General features: G+C 47.3%; 1 protein-coding gene across 1 annotated transcript; it reads left to right on the plus strand.

Annotated features, from left to right (window-relative positions):
- Window positions 1-271: 271 nt before the first annotated feature.
- On the plus strand, window positions 272-11,960 carry znf598 (zinc finger protein 598). The gene is made up of 12 exons (XM_080009413.1): window positions 272-451; window positions 1,473-1,585; window positions 2,960-3,089; window positions 3,792-4,003; window positions 5,960-6,180; window positions 6,356-6,446; window positions 8,163-8,368; window positions 8,902-8,986; window positions 9,103-10,046; window positions 10,120-10,294; window positions 10,489-10,624; window positions 10,966-11,960. The coding sequence occupies exons 1-12, from the start codon at window positions 278-280 to the stop codon at window positions 11,341-11,343; spliced, it is 2,865 nt and encodes a 954-aa protein (XP_079865539.1). The 5' UTR covers window positions 272-277; the 3' UTR covers window positions 11,344-11,960.
- Window positions 11,961-12,725: the final 765 nt, after the last annotated feature.

A 12,725-nucleotide genomic window follows, 5' to 3' on the forward strand; every position in this document is an offset into this window, starting at 1 on the left:
ACCGGCATGTTGTTCGTGGTTCTTTACGGTCACAGCGGCACGCAACGGTGACGTAGCCGGACAAGCACGTGGACGTGGAGCAGGCGCCTGCGCTGATCTGCGCACGCGCGACGGGTCTACGCTCCCAAGCGACGCCGGCCGCGCGGTCCATCCTCGTGCTGTGCGCATCAGCGCCGACGACGCAATGACGTAGAGCGGACTGAGCCCCCCCCCCCCCCCCCCCCTGCGTTACGTAAGCGCGCGGCCAGTTGGAGCTTCACCAGCGGACCCGCCTGTCATGGAGTCGCCGTCCACCAAGGAAACCGAAAAGACATGCGTCCTGTGCTGCCAGGACATCGACATCTTCGCGCTGGGGAAGTGCGACCACCCGGTGTGCTACCGCTGCTCCACCAAGATGCGGGTGCTGTGCGAGCAGAAGTACTGCGCCGTCTGCCGGGAGGAGCTGCACAAGGTACGGCGCGCCCCGACACTCCACCCCGGTGCCGGGGGCGCTCGTCTAGGCCGCGCGGGGCTCTTAACTCACCCGGGCGTTACACCCCGCTTACCGGGTTGAAACAGCCCAGTTCGACTGGCAGGGAGGTGACGGTTCACGATGTAACGCCACTACAGAGAGTTCCTTTAAGCTAGTGCTAAACCAAGCTAAGCTACTTTCTGTGTTAGTGCATTAATCAGACTAGCGGTTAGCCTGCTAGCATGTTAACGAGCGTAGCTGTTGTAGTTGCTAGTCGTGTTACGTAACAGGCCGCGGTGCCGAGCAGCGTGCCCATCAGCTTTACGGTGGAACGGATCTTTGCCCCGTGGACCAACGTGTCTATCTCGCGTCACCGCCCCGGTCTGCGCTATGTCCACGGCTGTCAAGCGTTTGACCGTACAACCCATGGTTGTAGCCTTGGTCCAACTTCTCATTTCGTATTATCCCAAGTTAGGGTGCCTTCCCAACGTGAGGTCCGGGTCCTTCAGGTGGTTCCACAATGATTTAATAGTTGATTTATCTATAAAATGTAATTTTCCAGCTTTTATCATTTTATCATCGCTGTTATCTCCCGAAATAAAGTCTAGACAGGTATGGGATTGTGGACCTGTGGAAGATCTTTTCACATTGGTGTCCCAGAGACGAAGTCTTGGAGTGGGGTCTGTGGGTATCAATTTGGGGGTCCTTAATATGAGAGTTTAAGAATCACTGCCTTAGACAATACTCATGTAGACTGTGTAAAATAATTTGGGACGCGTTGTTTGATATTGTCTTATTACCAAAGTCAATTGGTATCTATGAGACCAAGTGGCAGGGACACTCTTGTAACCCTTTGACCAAAATGTCAAAATCACTGCATAGCCCCAAAATCAGCTAGTATCGTAACACGTTAACGCTCCCCTCAGAGCCTCAAGTTTCATGATGATACTGCCGCACACTGTCCCAGATGTTCTGAAGCTGCTGTGGAAATATTACATTCCTCTCATCTTGCCGTTCTCAGGTGGTGTTTGTGAAGAAGCTGGAGGCATTCTCCACCCTGCCCTACCAGCAGTTCCAGTGCGAGGCCAAACACGACATCTATTTTAGCAACGGGAAGATCTACGCCCAATTCAGGTGCCTTTCTGGTCCACGTTGTGAACCCCGCCCTCAGGAATGTGATGTGAAGGCAGCCACTGGGGGCATTGTGAAGCCATTCACAGATTCTGTTATTGATATTTGTTGTACAGGTACTCCTCACTTAGGAACCTACCTGTTTAATGACCGTTCGGACTTACGACCAGCTCTCTGACCAGTCTGTATTGTACGTTGTATCTCAGCGTCAAGCATCTCATCGCACATCACCATTTGTATACGATATACACTACATATATTATATATACTATATACACTATATATATTATATACACTATACATACACTTTATACACTCTATATACATCTCGTCTCATCACGGTTTTCAGTCTCAGTATCGTTTCCGCAGTCTGTCAGTATCCACTACACTAGCTTTCACAATCGCCACGCCCCCATTTTCCATTTCCTGAGGCAATGTTTTCAGGATATGGAGACGGGTCATGATATCTTTTTGTCCTAGGCTTTGAAAACCTCCCCGGTCAACAAAACAGAAAGTGACAGGAATTCTAGTAGTGCATAGGTAATATAAAAGTAAAGTCGTGGTTATTAATTTGGTTAACCGTCACTGGTTTGTACCATGGTTTTTGGACTCCCGGTTCTGCTGCGTGGGCATGTCTGCTGCCATGAACAAAATGAAATTGTCAAGCTTGTTTTGCGGCTTGGTTTGAGGTTGCCAGTGTACAAAGCTTCTTTTCTCTATATTTCCTACTTCCTCATGATCACAACAAAACTCACTCCACTGTCACCCTTAAACTTGGTTTATGGTTGGAGGTGAAATGTACCGAATTGCCTGAATTTGGTGACGTGTCCTCACGTCTTCAACGCAATACGAATGTTGTTGCTTTTAGACTGTTCCAGGCAGACGTTCATTCTGTGTCTGATAATATTTGGGTGACGTTTGTGGACTCGCTCTGCAGCCCCCCTGCACGTGTCCTTGCTCTCTGAATAGCATTCTGCGTGTTACATTATATGGTTTTGGGGTTCAGCTGCGGCCGTGTGTCTTTCCTCGTCAAATGTCATGAGGCTGAAGGGTAAATCGGCCGTCGCTGATCTACCATCAACATTACATTTATTTCCGTTTTTTACCACTGTGGGAAAGCCATTATGTGCTGGTCGTTGAATTAAATGGTAAATAAACTCTTTAGTCTTTTTACTTGCTTGAATTGGTTGTGGACGACGGTCGCATTAATCGCCACCAGAGGAACATAAATGATACGAAGTTCTTCATAGGAAGTTCTGTCATAGGAAGTAAGCCCTTTGATGTATTTGCTCTTTGCTGAGGTTTCACACTCTTGCAAGCCACGGTCTCGGGCTATGTACTACATTCTCGTTTCTTTGTTTCCGTTTATTTTCTCAGGAGGTTGCTGCTGCCGGAGTGCCCCCACTGCCCCGAGCCCAAGGTCTTCTCCAGGTTCGAGGAGCTGGAGCAGCACATGAGGAAGCAGCACGAGCTGTTCTGCTGCAAGCTCTGCACCAAGCACCTCAAGGTACGCACCAACACACTCGTTTTCATACTGAAGGAACACTTCACAGGTACAACAGAATGACCTGGACAACACATTTTTAAATCATTGATCATGTGTAATGGTTTCCATTTAAGCTTTCTCACATTGGAGTCAACTTGCAAATGAAGAACTTACTAAATGCCTTCTTGCTGTGGTCTGAGCCCATCTTATTCTGCTTTCCATAGTAGTTAAACTATTTGCTGTCCTACAATTCTCAATCGGTTCACCTTTCATGCTGAACTTGCGAGCCCACTGAACAGCGATGTACATGTGTAGCTGTCAAAGGTGTTTACTCGCCTCAGAGAAGTGGCAAACATGTCTGGCAAGGGAGAGGGGCTGGCTGTGAGAAGACAGTACCTGGAAATATCTGCTACACAATGCAAGGAGCAATGTTGCTATTCTGAGTGTGTTTCTTTTGGGGGGCAGTTTTACGCCGGTGTCAAACTATGGCAAGTCAGAACAAAGCACACGATGTCTGAACCCAACAGTAAACCTCAAATTTTGTGGGCAATCAATATCTGGCAGCTAAACTGAAATGACAGGAAAACATTTTCTTAGCCCATTTAGAGTCTAAAATACTGAGCTGAAAAACCACGTCGTCTGAATCTGGGGAAGATAGACAAAAGGTAAATTGTCCCTTTTGGACTCTAGCTTGAACTCTCGCTCTCTCTCTCGCGCATGCAGATCTTCTCTCATGAGCGGAAGTGGTACAACCGCAAGGAGCTGGCCCGGCACCGCACGCAGGGCGACCCGGATGACACCAGCCACCGCGGCCACCCGCTCTGCAAGTTCTGCGATGACCGTTACCTGGACAACGACGAGCTGCTCAAACACCTGCGCAGGGACCATTACTTCTGTCACTTCTGCGATGCAGATGGCGCCCAGGAGTACTACAGGTGTGTTGTGCTTGGTTAAATTCAAAAATGAGGTTTTTAAAGGGGAGTAAAAAAACAAAACATTGCACTGCATGCATTTAGTTTTACTTAAGATTTTGTAAGAAATATGTACTGTGTTTGTTCACGTATGTCTACTAAGTTGAAAGACTTTTGTTTGTACGATGTTTTACATTATTTGATTATTTGTTAAAAATGTCAGGCGGTACAACCGTAAATAAGCCTTGTAGGCCTTTTCATGGTATAATAATTTTTTTTTTTACTTTTTAAGCCATGAAACTTACAAAATGATGAGCGTTTAAATAAATGTCAAGTTACAAAAAATATAAGCTGCCAACCATACCATAGCTGCTGTTTAGCGTCAACGTAATAATGACTCAAACAATAGGAATGCAACAGTACAGTGGGCCCACGGTTCGGTATGTATCATGGTTTTGCTGCCATGGTAATGGTACGGTTTCGGTATCTTTATATTTAGGGGGAAAAGAAGTTATAAGGTGTAAAACATTTTTTACAATTAAACTAAAAATAGTCTTTCATAAAGTGTGTGTGTGTGTGTGTGTGTGTGTGTGTGTGTGTGTGTGTGTGTGTGTGTGTGTGTGTGTGTGTGTGTGTGTGTGTGTGTGTGTGTGTGTGTGTGTGTGTGTGACGGCTCAAGTTAATTGTGAGTTGTTATAATTTGCATAAGTTCATCTGATTGGAGGGGAGGTGTCCAGAATAGTGATTGATTGGCCCAGGTGTCTAGGGGGTGGGATCCCGGCGGAGAGTCAGTGTGGAAGGAGAGGGAAGTGAGGAGAGCGCCTGGTGCGAGTGGCTGAAGTTCAAAATTAAAAAGCCAACACGGCCATCCCAGGGGGCTATTTTCTGACTGGACACCTTGATTGATGCCGCTCTTTACATAACATTTCTTTGTAGTTTTATCTCGTGTTTCTATTGAAAAGGCCACACGCAGCCTCTTTAACCTTTTTTGCCTTTTTTAAACCTCACGCAAAAATAGAGAAATGCCGCATGGCTGATGTGGTCAGTGAAGCTTCATTTTATAGGAAGCAGCACTTACAGCATGTTGCGCCCGTACATTGCGCTAACGCATCTAGTGGACTTCTACCGTGATACCATTAAACCGCGGTTCACATGTGCGTATTGAACCGTAGGGGGTGTACTGATAGCATACCGTATACAGTTGCATTCCTATTAAACAACTACTATTTTTGGAGCTAAAGTTTTTATTATTTGTACACCAAGAGCGAGCACCTGGCCCATAGACCCCATGGTGCCCTTTTCATCGGGTGCGTATTTTGTTTTTGTTTGTAAGCTGCAGTGGGGATCGAGGTAGTGGATTGTCTGGGCAAGATATATACATGAGGAACATCTCATGATCCTCACACCTCGGCGCACCTGCAATGTGCTGCTCAGTTGGTCCAGTGTGGCAAAATGCCTAGAACATGAGCCAGGGGTCCATGTGCCTCTTCTTTTTTTTTTTTTTTTTTTTTTTGAGCACCTGCCCCTCAAAGTCTCTGCACCGGCCTGTAGAGCGGAGAAGTGAGATTCGATCACCAATGGTTACTCGACAGCTCTGAGCGGAGAGTCTCCCCCTCCCTCCCTCCCTCCACCTCCCCATTCCCCTCTCACTCCCTGCGCTCGAGTTTCAGAACACGGTAAACTGCATTCACACCGTTTCAATGCTCGGATTTTTCCGGATGGAAAAAAAAAAAAAAAAAATTAAAATCCTCTATCATCAATGTCATGGAGGCGATAGCCGATTTAATCGTAAATCTGCCAAAGCCAATGACAAACTTTCTTCAGCTTTTCGTTTGGGTTCTTGTTTACCCTGCTTTACTTTGGGTCACATGATAGTGATTTGAATTTATTTGCATTCACTGAAGCGCTTTCTAAACTGCAATATAGATTCAATAAACGACTAACCTTGGGTCCCTTTCACCTTCGCTCCGCCGCGCACAGCGACTACCAGTACCTGAGCGAGCACTTCCGGGAGAGCCACTACCTGTGCGAGGAAGGCCGCTGCGCCACCGAGCAGTTCACGCACGCATTCCGCAGCGAAATAGACTACAAGGCCCACAAGGCGGCGGCGCACAGCAAGAACCGGGCCGAGGCGCGGCAGAACCGCCACATCGACCTGCAGTTCACCTTCACCCCACGGCAGCAGAGGAGGAATGAAGGAGGTGGGGTTGTAGTTTCTATTGTTTATTTATATTTCCATGTTGTTACTGTTTGTGTGTCTTGTCTGCACAAAGACAGATACGATGTCCTTGGTCCTTGGGGTCCTTCGCTGCCATCTGCTTGTTGGATGGCTGTGGCCCCTTCTGTAGAACTGCTGTTCATAATGTGTGTGTCTAGGGCTGACGGGGGAGGACTATGAGGAAGTGCGCCAGAATCGAGGGGGGAGGCGGATGCAAGGCGGGCAGCAGAAGAGCTGGAGATACACCCGGTGTGTGTTCTTCGCTTACGGCAGAAGTGCTCCAAAAGACGGCACCACACATTTGCATAACCTTGTGTTAATTTTTTTTAAATCTTTGCATCCCAGTAGTGCACACACTAGAGGACCTGTCAGGATGGTGATCACAGGGGATCAAAAAGTATAACGCTTTTTCGATCTTCTACACACTATAGGAACCTATTTTTTTTTCTATTTTACACTAACTTCATATCTAGTTTATTTTAATGGTAATTGATTCGGACACAAAATAAAACGTCAAGTCATCGACCCATAGAACGTAAGTTGTTTTTGTTGTAGCTGTACGGCTCCTAATAGAGCTGTGTAAGTACGGCCATTTTGGTTGCACATATGACAGTTCCACGGGTCCGTGTTTGATGAGCTCACACTCGCTCAGTTTTTAAGCTTGGTTTAAGATTTTTGGTATTAGCGGACGCTAGACTTCCAGACAAATACGTAGCTGTAAACCATGCCATGCTACCTTGCTGAGAAGCGGGTGTAATATAGTTCCAAATTCGGCAATCTCTTTTGACAAAAATAAATGGCTATGACTATTTTCAAACGAATCCCTTGACCCCTCACATCAAGATATCTGAATGAAATTGGTCATTAGAACTGCAAGAATCTCACCTTTAGAGCCATGCCTGACATACTGTATGTCAGCTATATGGGGTATGTTAGCTTCAGGGCCCTAAACAGACCGTTTTCTTCATGAGGTGAAAATGTTATTTTCAGGGTTTTTTTCTTTTCCATATTTCAACACACCCTGGTGCCTTAACAGTCATGGAATTGTAGATTCCAATAGATTGTAGAAATCTTGTACGGCGAGAAAGCTGAGACTCTGTGAATCCAAACAGTCCAATTCCATTCATGTGTAATGAAATATGACCCCATAGTAAAAGAATTTGTTACTACTATAGTAGTGTAGTATAGTAGTAGTATATAGTGTCTCACATAGTTGAGCATGGGAATGGCCATCATTGGACAGGAGTATAATGATTCAAGATTTCAAGAGGTTTATTCGTCACATACATATACATACTGTCATACATATATGCAGTGAAATGTCTTTGCAACGCATCCAGAGATTATGCACAATAGTCACTAAACCAAACACAATAGCTAACATAATTCCTGCCTAGGAAACTAACCGAAACTAACTGATTCCTAAAACGTAATGCAGTTTGTGAATAGAATATTAAAAATAAAATAAGACCCAAAAAGATAATACAAAGTGGGGTTACAAAATAGAAGGGAATAGAGTTATGTATATATGATAGGCTATTTGTAAATACAGATATGTGCAGTAAAGTGCAAGTGAATAAAGTGAGTACACTGTTCAAAGCCCCTTTACACTCAAAATATTAATTTTATCAGGGGCAATTAAAAATATTACCTTTTTAATAAATAGAAAAGATTCACATACAGTGTCATGCTGCAGCTCAAATGATTCTTTAGGGTCTCATCTTTCTGATGGCACTTGTATGTGGCGCCAACTGCTGACCCCCCCACCCCTGAGCAAACCATACAAACACAGGGGCCGTCACCAGTGTGACAACAATACAGAATAAAATGTTTCCTTTTTTTTTTTTTTTTTTTTTTTTTTTTTTTAAATCTACTTTAAATAGAATCATTGTTTCCATCTCAGTGAATTTTCTACTTGTTTATTTACATATCTTATTGTGTGTGTGTGTGTGTGTGTTTTTAAAGAGAGGAGGAGGACAGGGATGTGGCTGCGGCCATGCGGGCCTCCATGGCGGTGCGGAGACAAGAGGAGAGAGGTGCGGTGCAGGACAGGGGGGCTCCCAAACACCGCAAAGAAGAGCGGGCGGAGAGGATGGAGCGACCTGAGCGACCGGAGACGGAAGAAGCAAGACAGAGGACCGGGTCGATGAAACCAACCTCAGAACCTCCAGGTTAACAGACCCCAAAATAATCGTATTATCAGCGAGTATGCACCATTTAGGTATTGGGTGGTATCCCACAGACAAAAAAACGCCAAGAGCCACATCAATCATGTAAATATAGAAGATGTGACTCTTTTTTCACCTTTTCTCTTTTTTTTTTTTTTTACGTTTTTGTTTTATGTTAAATGAAGTAGAGAAATATGGATTATATGTAGATGTTAAGTTTAAATGATCCCCCAACTAACGCTCTGTTCTGTTCAGTAAAACTAACGTAGGGATTGTTAACTCAGTATAGACTGATATTGAAAGTTTAATCAGGAGTCTTCGATGGAAAGGTTGCGTCAGTGCATCTCTGATTTTGTGTGTGTGTGTGTGTGTGTGTGTGTGTGTGTGTGTGTGTGTGTGTGTGTGTGTGTGTGTGTGTGTGTGTGTGTGTGTGTGTGTGTGTGTGTGTGTGTGTGTGTGTGTGTGTGTGTGTGTGTGTGTGTGTGTGTGTGTGTGTGTGTGCGTGCGTGCGTGCGTGTGTGTGTGTGTGTCAACAGTGAGGACCATGAAGAGCAACAATCCACTGGTGGAGGAGGACGACTTCCCAGCTTTGGGTGCAACCACTGCCACACCCATGCCAAGGTACAGACACGCACACAATGCTTGCGTTCAGAATAAATATCAAATATGTGTCAGTCAAATATGGTTATGTTCTACAGTCTGGAATGCCTGACGATGGTTTGTATGTGTGTCCCCAGCTTAAAGCAGGCCCTTGCGGTGGTTCCAGCAGCCCTCGGTCCTCTGAAGGAGGAAGACTTCCCCAGCCTGTCCGCCGTCGGCACGTTAACGACCCCTATGACCCCGGCCTACTCGGCCCAGCCGAGGAACACCTCCTCCTTCCAGGAAGAGGACTTTCCCGCCCTCGTCTCCCGGGCCCGGCCCCCAAAGGCCCCTGTGGGCGGCGGCTCTGCCTGGTCAGCCCACCCTGCGTCCGCCAAGCCCACCGCCCAGCCCCAGCCGAGTGCCAGATCTGCCCCTCCCGCCCTCTCTGCCCCGCCCTCCTCCAGACCCCAGCCCCTCTCCTCCTCCTCCTCCTCCTCCTCCTCCCTTTCCTCTTCCTCATTGTCTTCGTGGAGGAGGAAGAAAGGGGTGGAGAACGCCAGGCCGCCCCCCTCGTCCTCCTCAGACGAGGAGGCCGGAGGGCTGACGCAGCAGGAGTTCCGTGCGGTGCCCACCATGCTGGACATTTCCTCTCTACTCACCGTCAGGAGTGGCGCTGGCAGCAAGCCCCTGACCTCTAACCCCAATGCCTCAAAGCAGAACCCCGCCCCCACTCTCACACCCACTCCAGCCCCCACCGCCAGCTCCACCACCTCTAAAGCCGGCAAGAAGAAGAAACCGCAGCAGCCACAACAACAACAACAGAAGCAGAAGAACACACAAGCCTCTCCCGCATCCTTGTTATCCCCGGCAACTGTGGTGAAGATGGCGGCGTCCAAGGAGACGGTGGCGCAGAAGGAGAACGTCCCTGAGCAGACATGGAACAAACCCTCGAGCGGACTGACCAACGGCTACACGGACAAACCACCGGCTCCGACGACCGCAAGGGCCGTTCCTCCTCCGGCGCCCCACCCCAACCCCGAGCCCCCGCCCAAAGACGAGGAGGAGTTCCCCGCCCTCAGCAGTAACAAGCCACCGCCAGGTACCGAGCCCTCACACACAGCGTGTCTTTAAATTCTTTGTAGCAGTACAATAATTCTGTTCCGCTCCATCAGGCTTCAAGACCTCCTTCCCGCTGAAGGACTCGACCCCTCCAGCCCCTCCCTCCACCATGCCCACGCCCGCGCCCCCGCCCGGCCTTGGCAGCGCTACCAGCAAACCCCCTCCGGGCTTCACCGGCATCCCCCTCAACAGCAACGTGGTAGAGCCTGCCCCCCCTGCGTCCAACAGGTGAGTCGCTCCACCCTCCTCTATTTGTGGTATTTATATTTGTAGCTACCACCCCCCCCCCTCACTGTGTGTGTGTGTGTGTGTGTGTGTGTGTGTGTGTGTGTGTGTGTGTGTGTGTGTGTGTGTGTGTGTGTGTGTGTGTGTGTGTGTGTGTGTGTGTGTGTGTGTGTGTGTGTGTGTGTGTTCCCCCCCAGACTGCCCGGCAGCTACCTGGTGCCAGAGAACTTCCAGCAGAGGAACATGGAGCTGATCCAGTCCATCAGGATCTACCTCCACAATGACGAGTCCAAGTTCAACCAGTTCAAAAACTACTCTGGCCAGTTCAGACAGGTACTGCTATTTTGTTGTTATTATTATGTCACCCTACCAAAATATAGTTATAAGTTGAAAATCAGCCATATTTTACCTTTTTACATTTTCAACATCTTAACAATTTTTCTTAACTGCAGAATGCTTTCAAGTTAGTTTTTTGTTGTTGTTTCGTATTTCTAAAATGTCAGGTTGCTGTAAAAATTCATAAGCACAATTCTTCCTACTTTAGTCTTCAGAATCTTTTTGGTATTATAAGGATTTTAGAGTCCTTGTGGAATGTTGTCGTTAGTGTGTCTGTAAAGTTGACTTTTGATAAGTAGGCCTCATGAGTCTCCATTTCCTCTCCCTTCCTCCTCCAGGGCACGATGTCGGCGCCCCAGTACCACCGCAGCTGCAAGGAGCTCCTGGGCGACGACTTCAACCGCATCTTCAATGAGCTGCTGGTGCTGCTGCCCGACACGGCCAAGCAGCAGGAGCTGCTGATGGCGCACGGCGACTCCAAGGCGCTGGAGAGGCAGTCGGGCCCGGCGGGAGGCGGGAAGAAGAACAAGAGCAAGAAGAGCGCCTGGCAGACGCCCGCCGCCGGCGCCGGCGCTCTGGCCGAGCTGGACTGCCAGGTGTGCCCCACCTGCAGACAGGTGCTGGACCCCAGAGACTTCAACTCCCACAAGACGTTGCACCTGGGCGAGAGCGAGGAGTTCCCCTCCCTGCAGTCCATCAGCCGCATCATCAGCTAGCGCCCCCCCCCCCCCCCACTCTGTTCGGTTCAAACCCCATTCCAGCTTGCCCTGAAGCTCTGGCTCGACTCGCGGGAAGTTCCCAGCGTTTCAGTGAGACAGTGAACACATGCTTTACTTGAAGAGTGTGATCACATGCGAGGAATTCTCCATAATGGTTTGACTCATTTTGTCCCCTCCCTCGCTCTCCTCTCCCCTCCTCATTCCTGCAATTTGACATTTCAGTGGCGAGCTTCTGAGAACTAAACGTCAGGACAGTGTGGGACGAGAACAAGATAACTTTTCTGGATTTATGATGGGGGGTTTAACTTGATTGGTTGAAAAAGCTAACGGGTTGTTCCTTATTATTATTATTATTATTATTATTATTATTATTATTATTATGGGTCGTCCTCCCCATGGACTGTGTGGAATGTAACCCCCCCTTTCTCATTCTGCTCAGCACAGTTCACTGCAGGCTTAGACTCGATCAATTCTCCACGGCTTGATGATCGGCTCTTCGGGTGAGCCGTTCATTGATCGGTTTATTCAGGGTGTTTTCTTCAGGCTCTTAATCGGAAACCGGAGGAATTTCTACTTTCCCCCGTTGAACATATTAAAACAGTTTTCTCACCTGACGCTTACGTTTCATTGATCCACTCGAGTGCCTACGTTTGGGGGGGAAAAAGCCGCTATCCCACAGGTCCTTTTTAAATGCCCTGAATTCTGTACATACTATATAAGGCCTTAAAAGTCGTGGGAGTCCTACATTTGAATTGATCAGGTCTTAATTTCAACAACATCATACATTGTCTTATTTAATCTGTCTGTAAACTTATTTTTGTCAGAATGAGTCAACATTTGTAATGTTATAAACCTCAAAGACTACCACTGCTTTAGTAGGGTCAGACACATGGTCTCAGACTCTCCACTTGAAATCACTTGGGGCACTGTACTTAGAGGGCAACTTTTTTTTTAATACTATGAGTGATGATTATTGAAGGGAAAGAAGCTTCACTTACGTCCTACAGCAGCATTGGGGGGGCGGTATACATTGATGGTGGAAAGCATTTTAAAACTTTTAATTATTCATAACTCTGCTGTTACTCATGTTCCAGCGAGCAGGAACCACATCCTGATAATACGTATTTAGGACTGGGAGGGTAGAGCGGTTGGAAAAATCATGTTTATTGCGAGTTATCAAATCCTTTCTTCAAAATGTTCTTTACGGGCCCTACATTCCCAAATGAACATTGAGCAGTCTTGTTATCCATTCGTCTGTCTGTTCAAACATTACTCTTGATATTGATACATGATATTGGAAGGAGGAAATATCAACAAGCTGCCCATTACTGCAAAGACAATATCTCAGTCCCTTCTAGTACATTTAACAATTTTGATTT

The sequence above is a fragment of the Zeus faber genome (genome assembly GCF_960531495.2).
Source record: "Zeus faber genome assembly, chromosome: 11".
NCBI classification, from domain to species: Eukaryota; Metazoa; Chordata; class Actinopteri; order Zeiformes; family Zeidae; genus Zeus; species Zeus faber.

Excerpts from the sequence above, each read along its gene's own strand:
- znf598 (XM_080009413.1), top strand. The coding sequence starts at position 278 with ATGGAGTCGCCGTCCACCAAGGAAACCGAAAAGACATGCGTCCTGTGC. Across the intron at positions 3,090-3,791 it reads TCTGCACCAAGCACCTCAAG|ATCTTCTCTCATGAGCGGAA; the intron begins GTACGCACCAAC and ends TCGCGCATGCAG. Across the intron at positions 10,047-10,119 it reads CAGTAACAAGCCACCGCCAG|GCTTCAAGACCTCCTTCCCG; the intron begins GTACCGAGCCCT and ends CCGCTCCATCAG.